Source organism: Gallinula chloropus (genome assembly GCF_964237585.1).
Source record: "Gallinula chloropus genome assembly, chromosome: 14".
Classification (NCBI taxonomy): Eukaryota; Metazoa; Chordata; class Aves; order Gruiformes; family Rallidae; genus Gallinula; species Gallinula chloropus.
The window spans coordinates 9159991-9186095 of NC_140099.1; the positions used below are offsets into that span (position 1 = coordinate 9159991).

The following is a 26105-nucleotide window of genomic DNA, read 5'->3' on the forward strand; positions in this document are numbered from 1 at the left end:
TATGCTGGGTTTGCACCATGGGAAAAATACTTCTTACTGCATTTTTCCTAGAGAACTGCAGGTGTCACTAAAAATCACGAAGACAAGTCCATTCTCTGGAAGCCAGAACACGGGAAATCTGGGGAATTGGTGAAAAAAGTTAATCCTTTTCCAGTTGCGGAGTGTGATAAGCCAATGCAACAGAAAACGGGGTGGTTTGGGTTTGGGGTTTTTTTTTGTTTGAGGTTTTGGGGGGTTTTTTGGTGTTAGATCTGTCTCAGGGCTTTATTCATGTTGTCTTTAAAAAGTGCAAAATTCTGGTTATAATTGGAATTAGTAAATTTTCCAAGTAGTCATTATGGTAAAAACAGTTTAAGAGGTTCAGTTTCCATCTGTTACCAGATCCATGGCTTGAAGAGCAAAATGGTTTGGTTTTTTTTTTTCCTTAAATTTGGCTTTGTTTCTTGAATTACACTTGTTTGTCACTGTGGTCAGTATGTGGAAGATAAATACATGTCACTGTAAAATATTTTTTCATTATTTTTAAATGCTTCTTCCTGAATAGTTGTAAGGCTTCTGATGGTCACCATTTCTGGTTCTCTCGATAGATTCTCTAAGTGGTGAACTTTGTTTATTTTAATCCTTTCTTTCCCTGACTCCTTCAGCTTGGCTTTCCTTATTATTTAGTGACTCCTGCTTTTCTTAGGTCATCTCACAGGGCATATGGATGTATCTGTTTAGTGAAAAAAATACAGAAAATATCTCAAAAAGCCTGTTTTGATTGGTATGCTACCAAGCACTCTGCAGAATAGAAGACAATCTTGCAATAGTTCTCCATGCACTCTGGATCTTTCAGGATTTTACATTTCAGTTTTGACATGGAGTAATGTGTTAAATTTCATCCTTGCCTGGGAGATGAAAAGTCTGGGAGTATCTGTCATGGTGTCAAACAGTGTATCCAGAATTTAATAAGATAATTACCTATGGACCATATTTTTTCTAAAACAATGGAAAATTATTTCTGTTAGCTTTAACACTTTTAACAATCAACAATCATATCCTCACCTTTCCACCAATAAGGGGTATCAAAGAAATCATTAAGGACCTACTTAAGGGGAAAAAAGCAGGCAGGAAATAGAGGAAGAGATGGGCAGACAATTTGCATGCAGTGATGCGACTGCCATATCCACTTCCAGAGCTGGAGGAGACACTGATCCTTTGTGCATAGGCAGCACGACTTCAGAACTGGTTTGAGGGAGCTATGTGATGGTCATAGTTGAAAGTGTAGCTACTTTTGTCAAACATCTGCAGCAAATATGAATTAACATCTCATGAAATGCATTAAAAAGTGTTTTTCAGAAATTACTTTGTTGGTTTATATCCTGCTGTTGGCACAGCAGGTACAAGGGGTTAATTCCAGAAATATTTCATATCTCTGTCCTGCTGACTCTTTTGCATCCATCAGTTGTCTCCAGTAGCCTCTTCTCAAGGAGTCTATCCTAGGTAGTCTGGTAATGTGTATGGAAAATTAATTCCATAGTTGAGTTCAGTTTCACAGGACAAAAATGCACTTTTCCAATTGAATTTTCATTATTCAAAAAATCTCTATACATTTTAAAAACATTTTCAGCATGTGTCTGAAGGACTAATACTTTCTAATTTTATTTTGTTTTAAATAAATTTTCTCCAATCATTTGCATTGTTCCAAAGCACTATATAACATATCACACACATCTGTCTGTCTTTATCACAAGAACCTCTACCCAGAGCTTTCCCACTTTTCTGTTTCACTTTGTCTTTATTGGCAGAAAATCAAACGCCTTCTTGTTTACTTTGGCAGGCTGTTGAAGGTTATGACTGAGCCCCTCCATTTTCTTTCTCTGTTACATTTACAGTAGTGATCAGAAACATGAGGCTTCTTTTATGTTTTTCTTTGCTGAGAATTCCTGTCAAACACCACTGCAGGCGTAACAGTTCTTGGCACTTGCTGCCAAAATTTCATTATCTGATGCCTGTGTCATATTGTCACTTATTCATTTCAGTTTCTTCTAATAGGGTCATATTGTGCCTTTAACCACATTTTCATTAGCTGTCTTTGACACCTTTCTCTTTCAACTAAACAGCTTTTGAGGTTGAATTGAACCATCAGTAACCTTTACACAGCTTATACTGGTTTTCTGGTTTTTTCTCTGCTGTACTAGATTCTCAGTTTGATGACCTTCTGTGTAAGTTGTGACACTCATTTGCTTTCCAAAAGATATCAGTAGGTTTTGCATCACACTTACTCCAACTGCAACATAGTTTATATTTCTCAGATTCAATATTTGGATTTTGGGTTTTGCAGTTTGTCATAATAGTGAAACTGGACTGTGAGGGCTTTCTGTATCTACTTTATTTCACTGTTTGGTTCTTTAAGATTATCACCCTGTTGGGCTTCTAGCGCAGCAAAAGAATCATCAGATTTCATATAGATAGCCTTGACAAAGACATTATGACATGAGAAATTATATCAGGGTCTAAAAATCTTTCTAAAATTAACTCAAAAGATCCAATAAAAGACATGAATATTTTTAACTGGTTGACATCTACATTTTGTTCTGTTCACATAATAGTGTTTGCAAGTACCTGGTTGTTTAAGAATTATTTGTGCTGCTTGGAGCATTGGAAAACGTTATGTATGTGCTTATGTTCATATGTATAATATGTATAAGTGCTTGTTACGTTCTTGTGTTATGTGACAAATATCTATGCATATGATATATAAAAGTAATAAGACAAATTAAGACTTTATAATTACCTCTCTGGATAAAATGTGCCACTGTATGTAGAAATACCACCTAGAGTTACCTTTTACAGATCTGAATGGGTGAGAGGTCTTTGATTGCATGGGCATCAAAAATGTTGCTGACAGCTCTTTATATCCCCATCCAGCACCACAAGAATGGTTTGTTGCCTTAGGGAAATACAAAAGAACAAGTGAAAAGGAAAGTCATTTAAAACCAGAATGAGAACAACCACAAAATTTAAAAAGATGAAAAATGAAATATTCACAATTTCATAATAAACTGAAAATCAGATGGAAGTCAAACTGAAGAACATCATAAGACAGAAATGAAAGCATGCAGAATAACATACGTGTGTACGCCGAGATGTCTTCAGCAGGAGAAATGCTGTAATTAGTGATCAAAGCAGTTTTCTGCCACAAACTGGTATCTGTGAGATTTTGGCCATCTTCCTATGAGAAGGCAAGGCTTTTAGAAAGCGTGGAATTCTCACAGATGAAAAGAGAGCTTAATGTTGGCACACAGATGCTCCATTGGCTTCTTTAGTTGTTGATCTAGAAACATTTGTTATTCCAGTAAAAAATATATATATGGTAGAGCTGCAGGTTGTGGAGCATCTCCACTTTCTCTTGCAAGAGGGGAGGCTTCAGAAGACTGAGTTTTCTTGGGAATGCAGAGGCTAAACTGACAGTTCTTCTTGAGCCTGCCAAGGAGGAACAAAACAGCGAATTACTCTGAAGTTCAGTGACATTAGTTTAGTAAAGGGGATGGCAAGGGGGTTTTCTTCATATTGCCTTTCAGTTATGAAAAGCAGAGCCTTGGTTCTATTCCTGAATATATTTTTTTGTGTCTTTAAGTAATCTTAAAGAGACACAGGAGTTGTGATCAGCAGTGAGCTCTGAGTACTTTTTATAAGCGCTAAGCACGCTGCCTTGCCCACATTCTGCTCTGCTGGCTAGCTTCATCTTGTGCCCTTTTGCTATTAAACAGTTCCAAGTGTCATCCAAGAAATGCTTGCACTTCATTGAGATAAGGTGAGCTTTGAATATAAAGTCCTGCCCTGAGATATATTATGTGCCTGCAAATCCTGTTGACCTCACTGGAAATTTGGAATCCTGTGTAGGAGGTTAGAAGACAGCAAGTTCATTTCTATAAACTTGTTGCCATGTTCTCTTTTGAGATTAACTCCTGAACTACCCTACAACACAGTTTATTGTCTAGAATTTCCCCTTGCAGTCCTGTCTTAGCTTATCCCAGAGCCAACATCTGTGTTCTTCCTTTAAATCCTCGTTTGAGGGAAACTGGCTGACTTGGCAGGCAGAGTTAGTGGGACAAATATAACTGGACCTCAGTGCAATTCCCTCATGGGCAGATGTAGGCTACTGCTTGTTCTTTGCTGGAAGGTAATCTCTTGCAAGGGCAGGTTGGGTGCTGGTTAGATTATAAAGCTTATATACAGTGGAAAACAATAGGAATACATGGAGCCTGAAAAATGAAGAATCCATCATGGCTTTGCATCTGTGATTTTGCATTGGTTTGAGACATAACCATTTGATTTTGGCGTTGTACCCGTGTTCGTGTCAATAAATAAGATAGCTAAACCTCCAGGGAATTACTGTCCCTTAATCAAGCCCATCATTAAAGTGTGTACACAGAAATGGGCCTAGAGACCAGAGCTCTTGCAAAAACCACAGAAGCCAAAAAAGAACATCAAGATTTTAAAAAACATTCCTGTATGACATTTACCAATGTTTATGCAATTCTTAGTCCATCTCTTCCCCTGCTGCTTTCTGCTGATTGAGAGCATAAGGTGCTGTGTTTCCTCTAAGTCAAGAGAAGCTTCTGGAGGAGCTGATAGCAGCAATGCCTTTTTTCACCTTGATTTCATTATAATCTTAATTTTCATCAAAGGATTCTCTTGGGTGCCCCTCTGGGCTTCAGCAGTCTGCAGAGCCCCGATTAAGCAAGGCTCCCATTTGTTTTTAATAGTCTCAGATTTCACTCTGTGAGTGCCACAGCATGTTTGGAGGGCCTGTGGACATTAAGATTTTAAATCTTTGTCTGAAATGTGTTTGTGGTATGTGCATAGAATGTGCATATTTATAGAAATATTTAATGTATGTATAAATTTATATTATTTTCTCTTGTTGGATTTATTTGTTGCTCAGAACTGTTCTGTCTAACCTGTAAGTATATTGTAAGAATACATACAAGCACACACATGGTATTAGCAGTATTAGCACAAACCTAATGGGAGCATCCACTTCAAGGTCTGGATCTGCCAGGTATTTACTATCACATGGTCATTCGGTTTCAAACAGATTGTGCATGTATTACATGCACATACAAATATACTGTCAGCTGCAAGGTTCTAACATTGAAAATCAGACCTTGAATCTTACCTTTTTTGTATTTCCAGGTTTTCTCCACTTTCCTCAGTAGCATGAACAAACTTTGAAATGAAATTGTTGTCTTTGAAATGAAATAAATTGCAGAAAATAGTAAATATGAATTTTCTTTTTCACTCCTGTTAGACATTGTAACCTATAATCAACAGTGGTGAGGGCAAAAAAGAATAGCCCAAGTGTTAAACTGACCCAAAGTGCATTCTTTTTACTGACTTCTATATCTTTCCCAAATGAGAAAAACAAACAAACAAAGCTCAACAAACGATCCACACAATTGGTGCACAGATGGTAGAGAGCAGAACCAGATTCCTCTGCAGCACTGCAAAGCTTTCATCCCATGCAGTTTCTACACTGATACAGATTTTACCCATCCATCTGAGCTGTTAAGTTTTTGTGCACTGAGTGTGAGACTCAGATTTGGCTCCTGCATCGACGCACCCCCACAGACAGGGGTATGTCTTACATACTTTCCTAGCACAGTGCCAGAATCCTTCTCCTACTCCATGACCTGATGTACCAGCTGCAGGTGGTTGGCAGCTCCTCTCATCCCCTTCCTCTGGGTGCGCTGGGCTGTCAAGTGGGACAGTCTGCTGAGCTACATGTCCACCAGTTCTTACCAAGGTGTCTGGCTCCAGGGAACATGCTTGCTGGCACATTTCCTGGCTGCAGCACAGAAACGCTGGCCTCTTCCCTGCCATAAGACCCACCATCCAGGTATGTCTCCTGCACAGGACCAGTCCACAGTTTTGTCTTATTCATTGGAAAAGTGGAAACGTGAGAGGGCTGAGCCATTTGTAAATGAAGTTATGCAAAGCTACAGTCAATTTTGTTTGCCAAAGCTTGATGATTTGAAAATTTTTTTTTGCATATTTCTCCCAGCCTGTATCCAATATTCTGGAAAGTCTTCTGCTTCTTCAAACATCTTTTTGGTCTTTTATTGTATCTGGATAAACCAGTCTGGGGACTGCTGTTTTAGTGGACTTCTACTTTTGTACTAATAATTCACCAAATTGTCATTATTTTTCAGACACCAAAAATAAATATTTCATTTGTAGTTTCATAGCTGATTCCACTGGTGTGGTTTCTTAGATTTTTGCTTATTTCAGGTCTGGCTCAGCCATATTTCATCAGGCAAAGCTGCCACCAAAGCTTGATGGGAGATTTGTCCAAGTAAAGGCTCTAGGATTTGACATGTATTATTTTGCTGTGTCTTTGTGCTGTGTCTTTCATTTGATTTGGAACATAGATAATTATATTCTAGAGTTAAAACAACAACTTTGTTTTTTTATAAATAAAATATTTGTTTTACTATCCAGAGCCTGGAAACACCTTCAAAGAGGTGATTTTAGTATCTTATAATTTTCTGTACACCATAAATGGTTACTTGGAATGTTCTTCTAGTTGTCTGCCCTAAAAGGAAAAAAATACTGACCAAAAGAATTTAAAGTGCTTAAGAGTTTTAACCACAAAGGATACACAGAGAGGCTAGAATGGCACATGGTGCTGATCCTGTCAGATTCTTAAAATACCAACAATTTGGTGGTCTATAATCCTGTCACTCTTTTTGTGTATCTGAAAAAAAATGCTTAACATCCTCCTTAATTGAAACTAGAGCTTTCAGGCAAGAGATTTGATTTTTCCAATATCAATGTTATAAAATCAAGGAGGATTTACAGTAAGAGCATAGGGATCTACTTTCTGAAAAACCTACTGAATCTTTATAAAAAGATTTTGCAAAGCAGACTACTCAGAAATGTTCTGTTGTGTATCATGTTATCCACAGTTTCTCTTTTCTCATTTGTATTGTTGAGGAATTTTCTTCACAGGCTTCATGTTTTAAAGTCCATGTGCTTCGTTTTCTTCCTACCCATGTGAATTAATCCCTTATTTGTGACTTCATTCAATTGAAATTTTTTAAGATGTCACAAAGGATCTGATCCAGAGAAAACTTGAGAATTGGTTGGTAGAAGTTTAGTGCTCAGGATTCCACAGGATTGTTCCCACTAAAAGAATTGAAGTCATGTTGGGGCACAGTTTTCTAGCAAAAGACAGTCAGCTTTAAGTGTGAAGTGGTCCAAAAAATATATGAAGCAGAAGCATGAATGTTTCGAAATACAATGTTTTCCAACATTTTCTGTGAAGGGTTAGCTATACAATTCCAAAGAAAATAATTATTCTTGTTTTAAAATCTAAGAATAGAAAGATTTTAAACCAGAAATGATGGTACTAAATAGCACATCATCTGCAGTGTACAAATCTAAAGACATTCCAGAATGAACTGGAGCTTTGTTGTCTTTATCATAATCATCTTACAATATTTATTCCAATACATTTACACAGGGATGTCTGGTTGTCGTTTCGCTTTTCTTATCTATGTCTTACAAGCAAAAAATACACAGAGGTGGTCTGGATCAATGAAGCTGGAAATTACAAAGCCTGATGAATCTTATTTGTTGAGGCATACGTTGCTGGTGTTGGAGTTTGGGATTTGGGTTCTTTTCTATTTTTGTGAGAAATAAAGTTTTCTGCTCCTCAGCAGCAACAGTAGTGACAGCAGAGAAGCACCAAGCCATTCCAACCTGCAGTGGGAGAGTTAGTCTGGCTCTCATAACCTTTCAATACAATGTTTATGCAAACCATTCTTAGCTTCTTTCATTGAATTAATGGATCAGGATAGGTGCTTCTGTGGCCAGAAGACTAGATGGGCAGGGGAAACTACCTTTGTCACTGTTCTGTAATTTTTTTCTCCTACGTAGCATGTGCTTACAGATGCTCTTCTCCAGTTGTCAGCAGTGAGATTGTAGGAAAACAATTGCTGAGGATGGATAGTTTGAGAGTTTATAATCTGCATTGTGAGTCCGATTGATCTTGAGAATAAGGACTGGTCTTCATTTCACCAAGATGTATGTCTATTCTGAGAAATTTTCTCTGACAGCAGTAAGAGACATAGGAGAACAAAGCTGAGTGTCCTTCCATCAAAGAGCAAGAGGGACATCCTTGGTTTAGCAAAAGGTATTTGTTTATACTGGGAAAGATGGAATCTTAAAAGGCTCTGTTGACCTTCATCACTAAAACGAGAAGGGGACCAGATCAGAAATGTGACCCTTTCTTTCCTCTTACTAGAAGTCTGATCATAAATTCCTATGTGCAAACTGTTTGTGCATTTCATCTTTTTAGATACTAGCAGACTTGTACCTGGGAGAGGTGCTAAGAAATTAGTGGCTTCTTAAACAGAATGGTTATCCTAGTGCTGGGTTTTTATTTGATACTTGGCACACTGTAAATTCTATACAAAACAACCTGCCTGCACTGTGATGTGATATCCCTGGGACTTCTGCTCCCTAACTGTAGGGAATGGGTTGTTTTCTCTTATATTCTGTCTTAATTTCTAGACTAAAAAGCTTTTAGAAAAGCTGCAATCTTGTAACTGTGTCACGTATCATATGTTACACAAAGTCTCCTAGGTATTCTTTGATTTCCAGGTTTTCCAAACATCTCTCTCCCAGATACTTTTTGAATGATTATTTCCTTCAGCTTGCGTTTTTCCAGAATGAATCTCATTTTGGGTGATATCCAAAGCCCATTGAGGTCAGAAGAATGTCTCCTATTGACTTCAGTGGGCTTTGGATTTGTTCCTTTATTTCCTATATCAAGGAGCCAAATTCTGCACACCTTATTGTTTTAATGGGGATTTTGCATAAGCAAGGCAAGCAGTATTGCCTTCCATAGTTGTATTTTCGGACTCCTTTGCATTGTATTTCATTTTTCTCACTAGTATTCATAATGGTACACTATAATTTACAAATATAAGTGCTGTTTATCTGTCACCATGGATAGCTAATGGAAATCTTAAGTAATACTGAGTGAACTCTGTTGTGTCCGCTACCACCTCTTTCCAGACTTGATATATGTTCTTCCATTACCTTTTGTTTCAGTCTTTTAATTACTTTGCAGTTCATAAGGTTTTGTCAGTGTTTGGGAAAATATGAATCATTAGTGGGTGAAGTTTTGAAAGGCACTGTAATCAAAGTCCAGTTGCAAGTTATATTCTACATACAATAAACCTCATTTTGCCCAAATTAAGGAAAGCACTTTAACATGTGCTCGAGTCTATCTCTGTTAAGAAATGCAAGTAGAAATTTAAATCTGATTGTCTAAGTGGGACTTTTGTCTCAATAAAAGTTAAGCAAAACTTTAAGTTAATTCCTGAATGAGTGATCTTTTCAAATTGTGGCTTTTATTTATCAGCTCTCTGGGATGAAGGATTCCAAACTAATCTGCAGAGCTGGTACCTGTAAAGACTATTCACCACTACAGTATGGCTGTCTCTGAAGTGGGTAGATTTGTCATTTAAATTTAACACTGGAGGGAATTTGGTGGAGGACCACCAAGATGGTCAAGGAATCGAAGGATTTGCCTTAGGAGGAGAAGCTGAGGTTTGATGGGAGAAGATAGGTCTTTTTGGGAGCCTTATAGTAGAAGGTCGCTGGAGCCAGGCTATTCACAGTGCTGTGTGATGGGAGGACAGAAATTGAAACAAGGCAAGATCAGACTGGTCATAAGGAAAAAGTTTTTCACACTGAAGACAATCAAGCATTGGAATGGATTGTGCAGAGAAGTTGTGCAGTCCTTGAAGGTTTTTGACACCAAACTGCATATAACTAAGTTAGTCACATCTCATAGCTGACCCTGCTTTGAGCCAGAGCCTGGACTAGATGAACTCCAGAGATACATTCCAACCTGAATTATTCTGTCATCTTTTGATCCTATTGATGTTTTCTGTTGTTTATTGTTCTAGTATGCTCTTGGTCTCTCTCTCTGGACTCATCCTTTTTTTTTTTTTTTTTTTCTAGCATGTATTCAATTATCTTTCTGGAAGGAGAAATGAGAGATATTGGAAAGTAAGTGCTAGAATTCCTTGGACTTCCATAGGAAAAGTGTTAACCTTTTGAATGTTTCCATTTCTCAGTACCTGTTCCTCTTGGCATACCAATTTAATTGTCAGTGGTTCATAAATTAACTAGCTCATTCCTTTATGATCTGGGGATGCATATGTCCTCCTTCTGGTTTATATTTTTTTCTAGCTGTTTTATTAAGTACTTGTTATAAATAAATGTACCAGAAAGATTCTGCTGCTCTAGTTGCTCAGGCGTATTTCCCTTCACTTTCTTGGTAAAGACTTTTATTTTAATTATTCCTCATTTTTGCATTTTCTCTCTTTAATCTTTTATCAGTTTGAGTAATATTTCACGGAATCACACACCACAGAATAGTTAGGGTTGAAAGGGACCTCTGAGGTCACCTGGGCCAACTCCTCTGCTCAAGCAGGGCCGTCTGGAAACAGTTGCCCAGGACCATGTGCAGGCAGCTTTTGAATATCTCCACAGATGGTGGCCCCACAACCTCCCTGGGCAACATGTGCCACTGCTCTGCCACACTCACAGTAAAAAAAGTGTTTCCTGATGTTCAGATGGAAACTCCCATGTTTTAGTTTGTGCCCATTGCCTCTTACCTTGTCACTGGACAACACTTAAAAAGAGCCTCTCAGAAATAAATTGTTGTGGTGTTGTCAACTCATGGCATGTAATGGACAAACAGGGGCAGGGAATGAACTTTTTTGTTTCTCTTTCTCAAAAAAAAAAATAATTGAGGCTTTGTAAAAGAAACTCATCCCAGGTAGGAACACCTTCAGGAAAATAAAATATTAAAATGAATTAAAAAGTCATTTGAATTATAGTTTGTCTAAAATTAAGATGTTAAATTTAAACATTTGTATTTTTATTTTAAAATACAAAAATTTTAATGTGAAAATTTAAACTGAATTTTGATTGAAATATGTCAACATTTTAGAAGTGTTTTTCACTTTGTCAAGAAAAGGTTAAATTAAATTTATTTTAGGACAGGGTTCAATGGAAATGAGAGTTTTCTAGTGGACAGTTGCTCAACATATTTTTAGCACCTTGTGAGAATCATTTAGCTGAAAACCCTCAGTTTTCTTCCCATATGAGAGGAGAGCTTGGTAGTGTATTTACCTCGTAGAGTGTTAGGATAATTAATTCAGATTTATTAAGCACTGTAAAGGCAGACAATCTCATTTCCCAAATGGAATTATAAAAAATACCGTGGTAGTCTAAATGCCAACGAAATGAAAAGACATTATCTGGAATACATGGGATCACCGATATGAATTAATTAAAATAAATAGTTTTGTTAAATCATTGAAAACTCTGTAGACTTTGTTGTCCAGAGTTACATCAGGCAGCCATTATGTGCAAAAAATGTGTACACACCTTTCTTCCCAACCTAGAAATGGCATTTAATTTCTTCAGTCACTTTACCAGCTCATCATTTGGTACCGTGAGTCACTTTGCCTCAAACAGCTTCAGTTTTGATTGTCCTGAGTATTTCATATCGTCAGCAGAAGGCAGAATTTCTGTCTGCTCTGTATTTGAGCTTACTCCTGAGTATATTGAACAGCACAGATGCCAGCAGAGATCTTGTAACACTGTGTGAGTAATCTTCCTCTTGTCTGACAACTGACCATTAGCTCCTCCTTTTCCTACCTAACCTGGAAAAAGCCAGCAATGCTCAAGAGGACCATTCCTCTTGTTCCACAGTAGCTTCGCTCTTTTACAGGCCTGTGAATTTTCCCAAAGCTTGATGGAAAGCCAGGTTGAAGGCACACAAGTACAGAACTGCAACACTGTGGTTACCAAGTCATTGTATCCACATGTTCCTTTAGACAAATTGAAAATGTTTTTGAGACGTTGATGTCCATCTGCAAATCTACATTGATCCTTGCCCAGTTAAAATGCCTGTCACAGCTCTAACTCCCATCATATTGCCGTGCTAGGGTAAAACAGAGTCTTTGACTTCTACATTGTTTGGATGCTGATCCTTTTTTTTTCTGTTCTTTTTCATAAAATATACTGAGGGGACATTTTATAGAAAAAGAAGGACTTATTTTTGTGACTAAATCATTAGCATTTGGGAGTTGATTAAAGAATGCTTATAAAGAAAACCAAATTCTGAAAGTATATTTTGTGCAAGAAAAAACAAAACCAAACAAAAACTCCTTCAAGGTAAGTCAGTTCCTGAACCAGTACTTTTGTATAGCTGACTAATTCAATATTATTTTTTTATGAGCTCTCTGATATTGTTTTCTTTGTTTTGATTTTCAGATACATATGTAAGCAACTTTTATAGAAAGTGGATGAATCTAGGCTTTGGCTTTTATTCAGCTATGTCTGGCATATACAAATCTGAGATCTGCAATAGAAGAATCTGGTTTAGAGACATGCACATTCACATCAGTATCACATTTCTAAATTTCACAACAGTCTTAATTTTCAGAGCTTCATACTTTGCATGTGCTAGATTTCCCTATTGTGTCAATTGGCTTTTCTTTCCATGAAGAGCTGAAAAAAAGCCTGTATAAATTCAGACAAAAATTGCCTGTGCTGTTGACATTTGCTGCTCTTAAAAATGTAGCAACTCAATTCTGATTTTCAGCTTGCTTTAAACTTACAGAAATGGTGCAACTGCCGCCTGTTTCTAATTATTCCTGAAAAGCTGGTAAGAGGTACGAGGGCCACTCAGGAGAATGATTCAGAGTAATCTGGAAATTTTAGCTATTGATCTTTGACTGATGACATTCTCTTTGCTGAGCCTGACGTGTGCTGCCCAGACCAGAGGCTGTTTTAGTCTTCGTTTCATCCTGTTCTGTCCAAGGCACGAAATCACAGCGATGAGGGTTCAGAGAAGATGGCAATGTTCTTTTTCTTAGAAGTTGTACAAAATCATGAATCAGAAGGGGCTTAAAGAGGTGCCCTTCAGTAATGATAGCTTTGGTGAAAATTTTAAACCTTTACAGCTGATCAGTGACACCAGCAGTTAGCAAAGATTTTAGTCCGTTGCTGCTACAGTCTTATGACAAATGTTCAAAACTGAATGTCTCTATTTAAATAAGCTCCTGAATCTCTAATGATAATGAGTTTATAAATAGTTCGCTGTTTAGTTGGGTTGTATCTCACAGCCATTCGCTGAGATTTGTGGATATCTATCACTGAGGTATCACAACTTTACTGACACTAGGGAGAGTAAATGTGGATTGAAAAGTTTAGCATTAGGCAACCGTGCTAATATTCTGGCCCCATTTCCTAGAAAAATATCTTTTTCTTTTTAATCTTAAAAAGACTGCAGTAAGTAAAGCAATTTTTAAACATCTTGGCCTGGTAGTTACAGCATCCTCCAAAAGCTTAGGATTGGTACAATTAAGTAAAAAAATTGGCCAAGCTTTCTTAAAGATACATAAAGTAGGAGCAAAATCCTACTAAAATGAAAGGCAAGTTTATTGCTTTTCCACATTTCTGGATATGAGGCAGTGAGACAGAAAAGCCCAATGGATGCAAAAGGAGCATTTATAGTATGATTGTGCTTTATTTTAGGTACACAAATAACTAGATGCATGTGTGTGCATAACGTCCCTCACCTAGCTGATTCTTGAGGAGTCTTGATCACTCGTAGCTTCCTGGCTTACTGCATTAATGCTACTATTTAATATGGATTCTTTTCTATTTCACTTAACACTGTTCTCGCCTTTTCTTAAGCAAATCTCACTCATCCTACCTCCATTCCTCAATGATGTGTTTATTTTCACAGTTCTCTCAACCATCTCTTGCACAGACAAGCTCACTGACCATTTTTCAGTAACTTTAGAGACCTAAGAATGCACTTTCTTCATATGATCAGCTGGCAATTTGAAATCTAGGTCTCTTCGTCTTCTTATTTCCTGTCAGTTTTTTCTAAAGACTATCATGGGGCAGCCAGTCATCCTTGGATGTTTCCTGCAAGAATCTGGTCTCTACAGCAGGTCAGATAACTGTTGTCTTCAGGGATCTTCTTAATTGAACACCCATTGTCCGGTGTTATGTGCTTACCTTGAGGTGTATTTATTCAGTGTGTCACATGAGCATCTGCAGGGCAGATAACAGCAATTCGTGGAACTTCTGCCCTAAGCTGCAAATAACTCTTTTGTAATACAAACTGCCTCATCCCTTATGCACCAGGAAAAGGAGAAAGCATTGAAACATACAATGAAAATGAACTGATAACTTTACCATAGCTTAGTAATGTTTCTTTTTAATTTTTTTTTCATTAAAATGGAAATCTCTTCAAATAAAGATTTATATTTTTATAATCAGGAGCAAGTATTTAAAACTACAGCTCCTAAAGATAACCATCTTCTCTGTGCAATGGCTTTTTTGGAAATCACTGCAAGGAGAAGGCAGGAATTCTCCCCTTGCTGTGTTCACTGTTGCATGAGTGAATTCTGTGCTGCCTCTGACATACCAGACACATGGCATTGATGATGAATTATGGCTCACACCTGATGTTTCTCTGTTAGTTTTATGGTATAGCATATACTTTAGTTATTAAAGTATAAACCCTAATAAAACTCTTACATAAAGAAAACTCTCAAATGGTTGTATGCTTAATGTCCCTCCATCCTTTTTACAGGAAGAAAAATGACTAAAACTTGAAGTCAGTCTCTGGCATGCTTGAATACCATATGCCTGCACTATTGAGAGACTGGAGCAGAGTATCTGGAGAAAGATGAGAGAGTGTGGGTGGCAATAGAAAAAACAACCACGACTGTAAGTTAGCAAGATAATATCCTTACTTTCTTCTGTGGGTCTCAAGAGTGATTAAAAAAACATTGGTGTTTTAAAAATATTGCTGAAGACTACAGTGTGACTCATAGTGCTTCAGAGAATGGAATTCTTGGAAGTTTCACTGTAATGCCAGATTTTAGAATGGAGGGCAGCAGAGCTGCAGAGAAGTAACACGAGGATATGTTGACGGAGAAAGAACATCTCTGAGGAAATGCAGGCGAGGGAGAAAGAAAGGAAAGAGAATGAGCCTGGGGAGAGATGACAAGACAATTATTTATACTGAGAACTGTTGCTTGCACTGATGGGAATGTTTCACTGCTTTTTGGGATTTTATTGGCCAGCATGCCTGCCTACACAATGCTTGGTCATATGCACAGCAGGAGGAGATATGTAAACATGTTGACCAATCAGACAATGAAAGCAGTTCCATGCGGCTCTGAAAGTCCATCCTACAGCTGGCCTGAAACTTCTGAATGAAACTTTTTTTGTGGGGGGTGAGGGGGTAAATTTCTGGTAAATTCAGCTATTTTATGAGGGAATGTACTGGCTAAAAGTAAATTTTCATTGGGAAGGTTTCTCAAAGCAGAACAGAGATTCTGGTCAGAATAAAATTTAGAAGAATTACAATTATCTGGAGTTAAATAGTTAGCCTCACAGTTATGGCATGCAGCTGATTTTTTCCTTGATACTGTAACATACCTGGTTTATACCCTAAATAAGTCCCTTTGCTAGGAGAGTTAGCAGTCTTTCTCCAACCATCCCCACAAATGCTGAGCAGCACCTATTCCCCTAAACTTACAATGAAATGGTTTGTGTATTTCACAGGCTGTGACACTGGCAAGGAAGGGTAAATTCCAGGTTCAGATCCATGAACATTGGCCGGGCTTGTCCCAGAACCTCCTCATTAAGGTGAGTGAACTAATTACCTGGCTGCTGAGGTATGATTAAATTCTCACTGTTACTTAGAAAGCCCAAATACTGAAATCTTGGGGGCCTTTCTTTTGGCCTGTTTTTTTTTTTTTAGGAGCATTTTTATGATCTCTTTTCTCCTATAAACTAATTCTATAGTTTGTGCCTATGGTTTAATAAAATATGTTGGTTCAGAGCACTGAAAATATGTTAATGGCTTGAAGGTGGATAATGCTGCTGTCTGGGTAGAAACTTTGTGTATCTTTGAAATATTTAATGATTAGTCATCTGAAAATTCACATCTGACAGATGTCATGGCTTGATATTTGGTACTTCATCTCTGAAAAAAAATCATTTATCCATCAGGGAGCAAGTGTGACACCATTTGTATAAGTGGTGGCCATATATCACACTTAGATAAATACCCTAAGTGAACAATTAGTTGATATGTTCTTGGCTGAAATTTGTTCATGTAAGTTGATTGATGAAGTGGGTGGATAAAGAATATATTAACAGATCATAACTGGTTCATGAACAGGAAGAAAGACTACAGAGCAGGGAATTTGAATAATGTACATTTTATTTCTCTGGTATAGCAGGAAAACATAGATTTTTTTCATGGAAAATGAAGTTGCATTTTTTTTTTTATGTATGTCTTCTGGAAAATGAAATCCAGTTATATTTAGAAATGAAACATTTCAAATGAAATAGATGGGGTTTTTTAGGTTTTAGCATGGGGGTTTTTTTAGGTTTTATTCTAATATTTTTATGTTTACATAAATTTTTGTTGGAATAATTTCACAGTTTTCAGGTGCATGACACACAGATTTTAGCCAGGTTGAACTGGCAACTTAGGTGGATAAAACATTCAATCAAAAATTTGTCCAGCTTCCCTGGACTTATGATCTACCAATTCCCTCATTTCCCAAGGCAGTGAACTGAGAAATGTTTATCCATTATCGATTAGTGTGACTGATTTGCTCTCATATTGTCATCCTGTAGATTTCATAATATGTGAACACAGCCAGACTGCTATGATCTCAGAGTCAGCAGTAAAATCTACAATGCCTGATGACAATGCGTTCACAAATAAACAGGATCTTGGACACAGTGAAAAGATGCACCAAAAATGTGAGTAAACAGCAGCAAGACAATGTGCATCTTCTCCATTTGTGTAGCAGATAAGTCAAAGCTGGGAAACATTTTCTGATATGCCCATTAAGGGATGTACAACTCATCCAGTCACTCAGGAACTAATACTGCACTTTTCTGTTCTGTGCATAAAAAATGTCATGCCAAATGACTCTGAGTGGTATCCTTAATGATGAATTTACAACCATCAGCAAGGAGTCTTCTTCGATTCTCTGCATTAAAGCAGCAGTTGATTATAATCCCATCCAGTGATGCTTTTCCTTGGCCTTATTAAAAAGAGCAGCATACAAGGCAATCATACCCTTGGGTGTCTTTTGACTTGCTCAAAGTATGGCTTAAGTGTTGATTTCTTTTAAAAAAAACCCCAAATTCCATTTTACAATGATGACACATCCATTGTCTAAAAACAAATGGCATGGGAATTACAGTGAATGCCCTGATTGCTTACCTGGCATTAAAAATAGTACCAGGTTTCACTCACAGACAATATTTAGCTGGGCACATCTGTCAGCTGTCAGTGCTGTGTATGGGAAATAGCTGACCAGCTCCCTCTTTCCATTGTCCCACAGTTTGGGCCATATCTCATGCATTTGTAATGCAGTGCTGTGGTCTTTCTCAGAGGCCCCATATGCTCAGTGGCTTCTTCCCCATGAAGCTCTGTCTTACTGTGTTGAGCAAGAAAATCCTGACAGATCTGGAAATGAATTGTGAGTCAGTGGGCACGTTCAGCAACTGGAAAGATAAAATAAAGTCCGATTTTCCTTTTTGACAAGTCTTTTTTCTAAGGATTAGATTTATTAGCAAAACAAAAGATTCCATAGAGGGTTCATAGTAACACAGAATATGTGGTAAAAGACAAAAGAGATCTTTCCAGCTTCCAGCAGTGTCTGCAGGAAGTGCCAATACACATCCCTCTGGATAGCTTCCTATCCAACTTTAGGAAACAGATGTATTTCTTAGTAAACACCAATATGCTTCAGTTCTACTGGTAAATGACTGCTGGTTTTCCCCAAACCTCTCTTTGTGTTCATGAGAATGTCGCTGAAGACTTTAAAGTTCAGTCAGTGAAAAAAAAAAGAAAAACCCACCACCAAAGACATTTCTTCTTGATCTGCTCCTTTTTCCTTCCATTCTAGTCCTCCCAATAGATACTTTTTAGAAATTATTTCAGCTGAGTGAATCAAGTGAAGACATCTGGTGGGAACAAGAAAGGTTTTGCAGGTCAGTTCTGGGGAATGAGTCTACATATTACAAATCCTTTTCTTGCTTATGCTTACCACACCTTTACACTAATCAGGCAGACAGAACTAGTTTGATGGTATGGTCGATTATTTAGTACCAGAGATACATCAGTCAGGTAAACACTAACTAGAAGCATCAATAGATCTGCATGAACATCAGAAAAACTAGAGCTCAACCTAATCATTCCATTAGTATGGATTCTGGAGGTGGCAATGTACAGTTAAAAAAAAAAAAAAGAAGAAAATGAAATAGAGAAAATGAGACAACTGAATTCCATCTAATATTTTCCATTTCCCCAGAACTGTTCATTATTCACTGACATACGTGCAATGGATGTGTTCCACTTTGAGAAGAAATAGGAATGAAGTTGGTAATTTGCTTAAATTTTTGTATAATTACCAATTTTTGAAATAATTTTTTCATTCTATAAAATGCACAACTCCCTGCCTCTCCCTTTTCAATGTTCCAAAACCACTTTGGACTAATTTTGATCTCTGTTTGCAATTGTATGCATGTGTGCCTGTGTTAGTAGCACAGTATGTTCTCTATGTCCATGTGCTGCAAATCCAGTTGACAGCAGCCTTGTGCCCTATTCTTTCCTGGTTGTCTTTCATCACAAATAGTAAGTGATTGAATAACTAGAAAAATTTTCTTTCTTGTTTTGAACTGGGCAACTTCCAGAACTTCTTCAGCCCAGTCCCATAGTTTTTATAAGGGTCACCTCCCTTATAACACATTTGAAAAGTCATAACATGTACCTTTAAGTTTTATTTATCACTTAATAACTTTTCATAAACATATGTTTTAAACTTTATCCTTAGGTTATGTAACGATCTTTATTCTTAGAAATTATTTCCACTATCAGGTCTTTGGCACCAGCTATCTTTGGAATAATTACACTTATGAAGTTATGCAAGCTCTGAAAAAGCTTTGAAAGATGTTTCAAAGTAATTTTTTTCAAGTTTAAGATACTTGAGTGAGGTTCTGTGCTGTGAGACCTTGTCTAAATTCCACAGTCCGGTACATAATTTGAGGACTTGTGCCTGATAACCTGCAGTGATTAAATAAGCGTACTGAATTTTGGCCACTGCAAGGGAAGTACGTCCTGACTGACTCTTCAGGCAAGAAAAGACCTGACAAGAAAATAGAAATATCACCTTAAAAATCTCAGCCAGGATGCCTTGGAATGGATGTGAAAGTCCAGTCAAATGCAGACTGCTCAAGCACTGGTTGCTTTGTAAGCCTAACTAGGTGAGCAGAAGATGGACAGGAAAGATAGAAAGCTGTGCCATGGTCCTTACCCTCATTGCTAAGGGTTTCAGTAAAACTTGTTTATCATTTTTTATAGTGCCCATTACTCTATAATGGATAATGGGATGCCCTTCTGCTAGGGGCTCTATGCCAATTAGTCCTTGCATGTCTCCAGTCAGAAATGCCACTGTTAGATGTTGTCTTTGTCAGACATTCAGGGATCGCCTCCGTGTCAGGGCAATTCTGGGCACTGGGGGAGCGATGTGTAGGAGGTTGAACTACCTTACCCCATCTGTCCTAAAGGTCCTTTTGAGATGGAGTGTATTTATTACTTAAAGGGAACTGGAAGCAAATGCTTCCATGAGCAAAGTCAAGGAGGAGATAGTAACTTGGGAAAGAGAGAGGAAATTTCAGATAGGCCTGGTCCTCTGTGTTCAATGGGTGCAGGAACTCCATGGGCGAGACTGCGGGATCCTTTTGTGAGCATAAGCACTATGCCCTGAGAAGGCTTCTTACACAAAACACATTAGCTGAAGGATTTAAACTTTGTCTAGTAATGTATTTTCACGCAGGAAGGATTAAATACTGCTTACTGTTCTAGCGAGGATGCTTTTGGCCATTAATTGTTAGTGCATTTACCACTGTAAACCACTTCCAAAATCTCTGAAGAAGCAGGTGGAAGGACAAGAAGATGAGAAATACATGGAGGAGTCAATTAAGCGAAGGTCATAAATGAATCCCTTTTCAAGAGGCATCATCAAGAATTTGTCTGAAAAGAGAAATTTGCAAAGAAGGAAGCAGGTGTCAAATTCCTTTTGGCAGCTGGATGCTAAAGTGTTTAAAATTAAAAGCTACCTGATCTAAAGCTCAAGACACTGAGAGGATGTGCCTTAAGATGTGGAAGGGAACATGCATCAGTAGGGTTTACAACTCTCAGGCTGTAGGGAGGGCACAGAGCAGTGAGGAAAAGTGATGACACGACTGTGTCATCTGGCAGGATTTAGGACACTGACACTGGCAGTGAGGAGGAACTTGAGAATGATTTTTGAGCTCTGTATTCAAACAGCTGTCTGTCTTCCGCAGCATGCTATAGAAAAATAGAGGGTTTGAGCCATTAGAAAAGAAAAGGAAGTGCAATAGCCCAGATTTTGATCATAATTACACCCAGGTGGTTTTGAAGTGACTACACCCGTGTCATTGAAGTTACACCAGTGCAAAACTTATGTGAGAACTGAATCAAGCCCTTTGTTTTCTTGTGTTTGTGTACCAAAAGAGCACTCTAACAGCTCTTAGTAAATAATAAATTAATAATGATATGATGATCTCCCTTATGACTGGAAGAAGTACAGAAAAATTAGTGTCAAAGTAAGAATTTGCTTGCAAGATACTTTGAATATGTCATTTCTAGTTTTGTATTGAATATACGATGCTTTGCTGGACTGATTTTAATTTCAGGACTGATTTTGATTTTAATTTCAAACATGAAATTTAGTCGGCATGTGGTGAACAATACAAACCCTACAACACAAAGCTTTTAGATTAAATGAGTAAGACCTCTGGTCTGTTTATAGTAAAACACTTTTAGATCCCCAGTAGAAAGCAATAATGAAAATAACTAGTGAAAGCAAGTGCTTTTGCTTTCTTCTCCCTGCTGTAAAGCTAATAATGTTTTAGTAGTTGGTTTCGTTTGGTACCATTTGTACTTTAGAATACACCAGACTGCAACGTTACATCACATTTCTAAGAACTGGAACCATGTCCTGAGATCCCTCTCCGACCACACCACAACTACCTTCTTTTCCCTTCCTGGCTAGAGGACTGTATATAATTATGCTGAGGAAATAATTCAATTAATTATTGACAGAACAGGTAATCAGCACTTAGATCTCTCTCTGATCTCCCAGACTTCTGTTTGTCATGCACTAGGGAGGTGGAAAGGAAGTAAAAATGCGATTTAAAGATTGGATGTTTCTCAATACTCTATCAGCTGGAGAGACTTCTGACACCCTGGGCTGTCTAGATGTAAAGCATATTGTTCTTGTCTGTGCTAAACAAGTGTCCCCGGGAAAGCTCAGTGGGATGGAGGCTTATGATTCATTTTAAGAGGAGTATATAATAGGAACAGGTAACTTTGATTTGTGCAAAGGAAAAGTGTGATCTCTTTCAGGGATTCCGGGTATCCACAGTGATTTTTTCTTAGGCTGCTGATTAAAGAGAAAGTGATAAATAAGAGTTCTGCGTTCGGTTTAAAGGAGGAATGTAGCTTTAGAAAGCTGACTTATTTAGGGAAAAAATAAATAATCCTGACCTCCGACAGCCTTTGACCAAAATCTGCTAGTAGCAGAAAGCAAAGGCGAGGCTGTTTCTGTAACTATTAAACCCCAAGCGAGGACAGTGATCATTTCTGTCCTTATGACCGGAAAATGTCCTGGGGGCCGGGCCGGGGTGAGGACGTGCCCGGGGGTTGCCCGTAACTTCGGATTGCCACTAAAGTATGCCAAAAGCAGATAAGAAAAAGAGATAACGAGGTGAGAAAGCAAAGAAGGGCTTTATTGTAAAGCAAGGGAAACTAAGCTATGGGGAAAAAAAAAGGGGGGGAGGAAAAAGCAATCGAGTAGATAGAAGCTGCCCTCGTAGCCCGTGCAACCTTGGCTAACCCGACGCCGGCTTTGAGGGTGGGCGCGGAGCCGCGCGGTCTCTGACCCCCACCTAGGTGCGTCCGACATCAGCTTAGCGCTACCAAGCGACCCGGCTCTGCATGGGGCTTCTCCGATGCCTGCGCTCGGGGGCCGCGGGGTCGTACTGCGGGCAGCGGCGCGGCACGGAGGGCACCCACCGCCCTCCCCCTAAGGCTTTTCCCGCGGCCTCCAGAAAGGAGACCTGCTGCGCGAGTCTGCAGGGGCTCCTCCACCTTTGGTTTTCACGGCACGACGAGCATGGGGCTGGGAAAGGCACTGCGGGGGGCAGAGACAGGGCTGCGCTCGGAGCCGAGGGGCGACGGGGCACTGGCGGCTTGCTGTGCTGCCCCGGCAGCCGCCCTCCGCCCGGGTCTGGCAGAGAAGCAGCACCTTCACCTGGTCTCTGGAGCCCGTTGTAGGCGCCTGCCTCGCCTCCTCTCTCCTCCTTCTGGATGAGCCAACATGACTTTTGTTCCTTCCGTGTTGGGAGCAACGTTCAAAGGGCGTCGCCGTCCTTAGGCAAGGGGCAACCGAGTTTGCTGATGCTTGGGAGCCTGGGGTCGGGGAAGAGCGCTCCTTCGTCCGGCGTGGGGTTGCGGGGACGGAGCCGAGGCGCATGCGGCCGTGCACCAGGCACGGACGGTGGCTGGAAGCGGCTCAGGCACTCACACCTCTGCTGTGCCTGGGTGGGCGCTGCCCACGCCTGGAGGAGCGGGGTGATGTCCGATCGCAGCCGACCCTCCTGGGGCTGCCGCGAAGGTTCCCCCTCCGGGACTTCGTCGAGGGCTCGTGTGCTTAGCACCCAACGCACAACCGGAGGAAACAAACCCACCTCGGGTTTCCCTGACATCACCGGAGACACCTGAGCCGGGCGGAACCGGTGCATCCCGAGCCCACTCATGCGGGCAGCGGGAAAGTGCTGAAGGGTTTCAAGGGCCGACAGAGCAAGTTGCACAGGCAGACGGGTTGGGAAGCCCGAAGCGGGCACCTGAGCCGGTTCTTTTGATACCTCAGCCAAAATGGCCCGATTCCCAGATGCGCTGTGCTCCCGTCGAGGGCAGGAGCTGTGAGGGCGAAGGGAACAGAGCAGCGAGGTCGAAGCCGCTGGTTTAGCGCTTGTTTTGCGGGGTAGCGGTGGGAGCGGTTACACGGGCTAATCTAAACCGTATTGTTGAGAGATAGGAACGTTGCGGGGACAGAGGAACGTTTCTATGGACCAGACAGGTGCTATAAGGTCCTCACAAACAGCTCTCCTCAGATTTAGCTTAGTACTGCGGGAGCGACTCGGTCTCCCAGCTGCGTCTCGCCTTACCGTGGGGCGGTGCGCCCCTCCCCAAAACTTAGGGGCTGAACAGCCCGGGCACCTCGTCCCGTTGCTGTCAAGGACAAGGAAGCGTTCAGAAGCACAACAGAGGCGCTTAAAGACCTGCTGCTTCTGGGCGACTCTGCGCAGCTCCTGCGAGGATTGCGGAATGCTCTCCATACTCGGGTTCACCTGTCGGGCTCTGGGGGAGCGAGCTCCGGCACCCCGCACCCTTTGAAACGCAGCTGCCAGCCGCCGGGGAGGGAGGTTGAGCCTCACACCGTCGGGCTGGGCGCTGCCCTTCTGCCCGAGCCCCGCAGCCGCCGTCGCTCGGCGGGGCCGGTCCCGCCCCCCCGCAGGTGCGGATCGCGCTGCCCTCGGCCGGGCACCGGCTCCGGGACCGCCTGCGCGCCCGTGACGGGGCGTCCTCGGCGGGACGGCTCTCCCAGCCAGGGCGGCTTTTTTTTTTTTTTTTTTTTTTTTTCTTCCCTCCGCCTGTTTTTCTGGCCGGGTTTCACTTGCTGCGGGGCGCCGGCCAGCTCTGCACCTTCGCCCTCCCAGGGCTCAGCCCCGGGGGCGGTTCGCCGGGGTCAGAGAGGGAGCGCACAGTCCAGCGGGTAGACCTCTAGGACCACTGTGGTGTTCCCTCCCCCCCCCGCCCCGGAGCCCCGTAGGTTTGGATTTCCCCCTGGGGACGCCCGGTACCCCCCTTCTCTTTCGGGTCGCGGGCGGTGTGCGCTCCCGCCGCAGCCGAGCAAGAGCCTGTCGCCAGGCGCGGCAGCGGCTCGCCGCCCCCGAGCCCCCAGCAGCGCATCCTCTCCCGCCTTCCGCTTCGCTTTCCCCTCCTCGGCTGCGGGGAGGGTATTGCGAAGTAGGCAAAAGGGAAAGTGAATGTAGCGGTCTGAAGATAGAGGCAGTCAAGGTTAGACGTTTATTTACTCAACCTTTATTATTTAAAAAAATTCATAAAAAAAAAAAAAAGAGAAAAGGTGAACGAACGTCTTACAAAACCCCCCCCCAACATAAATAGGACATTCCGTTCAGCTCTGGCTATTGGCAGTTCTAGTACTTGACAACATCAGACGCGATTTCCTGGCATTAGAGAAACCCATTTCAAAATCGGTCATCACAAAGAAATACTAGAAATCCCAGTTAGCACTTGCTAGGCAGCACGGAGCACTTGTACACAACTTTTCAGACACACACCCGCGCACACACGCAGCTGGGAACAGATCCCATAGGAAGAGAGGCTCCTTAAAAAATAGTAAACGCTTCTCAAAGAAAAAAAAAAAAGAGAAAAGAAAAAAAAGAGTTATTTACAAAACGCACATGGAAATACAGTATTGACAGAGCGTGGCTGGCAAATCAACATGATTTGAATAGAGAAAGGACTATGGCACATCTTGCTCGAAAGCTCGCACAGCAGCCTCCTTCGAGTGTCCCCGGGGGAAGACAGCTCCTTGCCATCCGCGTCGCAATGCCTTCTCCCTCCCCACCTCTCCTCCCGCCCTCCCCTCGCCTCTCCACCCCTGCACTTCTTGCCAGGTCCTTTTTACACTTGGATGACCACCGTGCTGGGGCTCTGGAGCCGGCTTTTGTACTGGTCTAGCCAGGTCCTCAGCTCTGAGATCTTGTAGCCCTCTGGTCCTCTGCCTCCCTGGTACATCACCTTCTCCTCCTGGATGACGTAGAGCCTCTCGAAGTAGGCACCGTAGGCGGCGCTGGAGGCATTGTCCATGGTGTCCACAGCCAAGGGGCAATCGGGCGCCCCTTCCCTCATCAGCTGAGCTGCCCGCAGCCTGTCCTGGAGGCACTGGTGCTTGGGGATGTTGTAGGCTGCGTCCGAGCTGACCCAGCCGTCGGAGGGGTGTGCTTCTTCGATGTACACCAGCAGGAAGTCGGCAATGTCCACGAAGTGCGCGGCCAGGCGCTGGAAGGACCTCAGGCGGGCCATGAACGGGGGTCAGGTGCAGCTGCCGAAGTTGAGGATGAGGGGTCTCTTGCCGCGGGCGAAGTCGAGGATGCGGAGCCTCTTCTGCCCGTCCAGCTGGATCACCTCGGGATTGGGGGCTAAGGAGCCCACGTGTGCCGACTTGAAGAAGTCCAGCTTCTGCCCGTGCCACACGGCTTTCAGCGACTCCAGCGTGAACATGCGGTTGGAGTCGGACACGCAGACCGGAGGGTCGTCGGGAGGCGGCCCCTCGCTGGCGCTGGCCGCCTCCTCCGCCGTGGGCATCATCAGCATCTTCTTCCTAATGCACAGAAAATCCAGGAGCCAGAGCATCACGGCGGTGAGCAGGAAGCGGGGGAAGAGGAGGATGCAGGCGGCCGCCTGGGTGAGCAGATGCAAGGTGTGAACGCCAAGGGAGTGGAGCATCGCAGCGGCTTGTGCTGCAGGGCGCTGGCTGCCTGGGGGCCCTCACGCACCCTGCTTGCTGGGGTCTGTGCAGCACAGCTGAGATCCCGCTTCTCTTTAAGCCCATTTTATAGTCAGGGATTTAAATGAAAAGTGACTCCACCTCCGGCCAGAACCCGCCCCTCTGGAACTTGAGCCTGGGGATTACCTACCCCTCCACTCTAATGACCTAAAAATACACAGACAAAAGGGGAGAGAGCCCCGGCGGGAGCTGCGAGGGACGTGCAACGACGCAGGGAGCAGCCGCTATCAGGCACCAGCAGAGAGTCCGAGATAGGGCACCGCCGGGGTCCCCGGCCGTAGATAGCGG

At 41.6% G+C, this 26105-nt stretch overlaps 1 protein-coding gene across 1 annotated transcript; it reads right to left on the reverse strand.

Annotated features, from left to right (window-relative positions):
- Positions 1 to 24136: 24136 nt before the first annotated feature.
- DIO3 (iodothyronine deiodinase 3) lies at positions 24137 to 25821 on the reverse strand. The gene has a single exon (XM_084270732.1). It carries the CDS (start codon positions 25754 to 25756, stop codon positions 24932 to 24934), a length of 825 nt encoding a protein of 274 aa, XP_084126858.1. The 5' UTR covers positions 25757 to 25821; the 3' UTR covers positions 24137 to 24931.
- Positions 25822 to 26105: the final 284 nt, after the last annotated feature.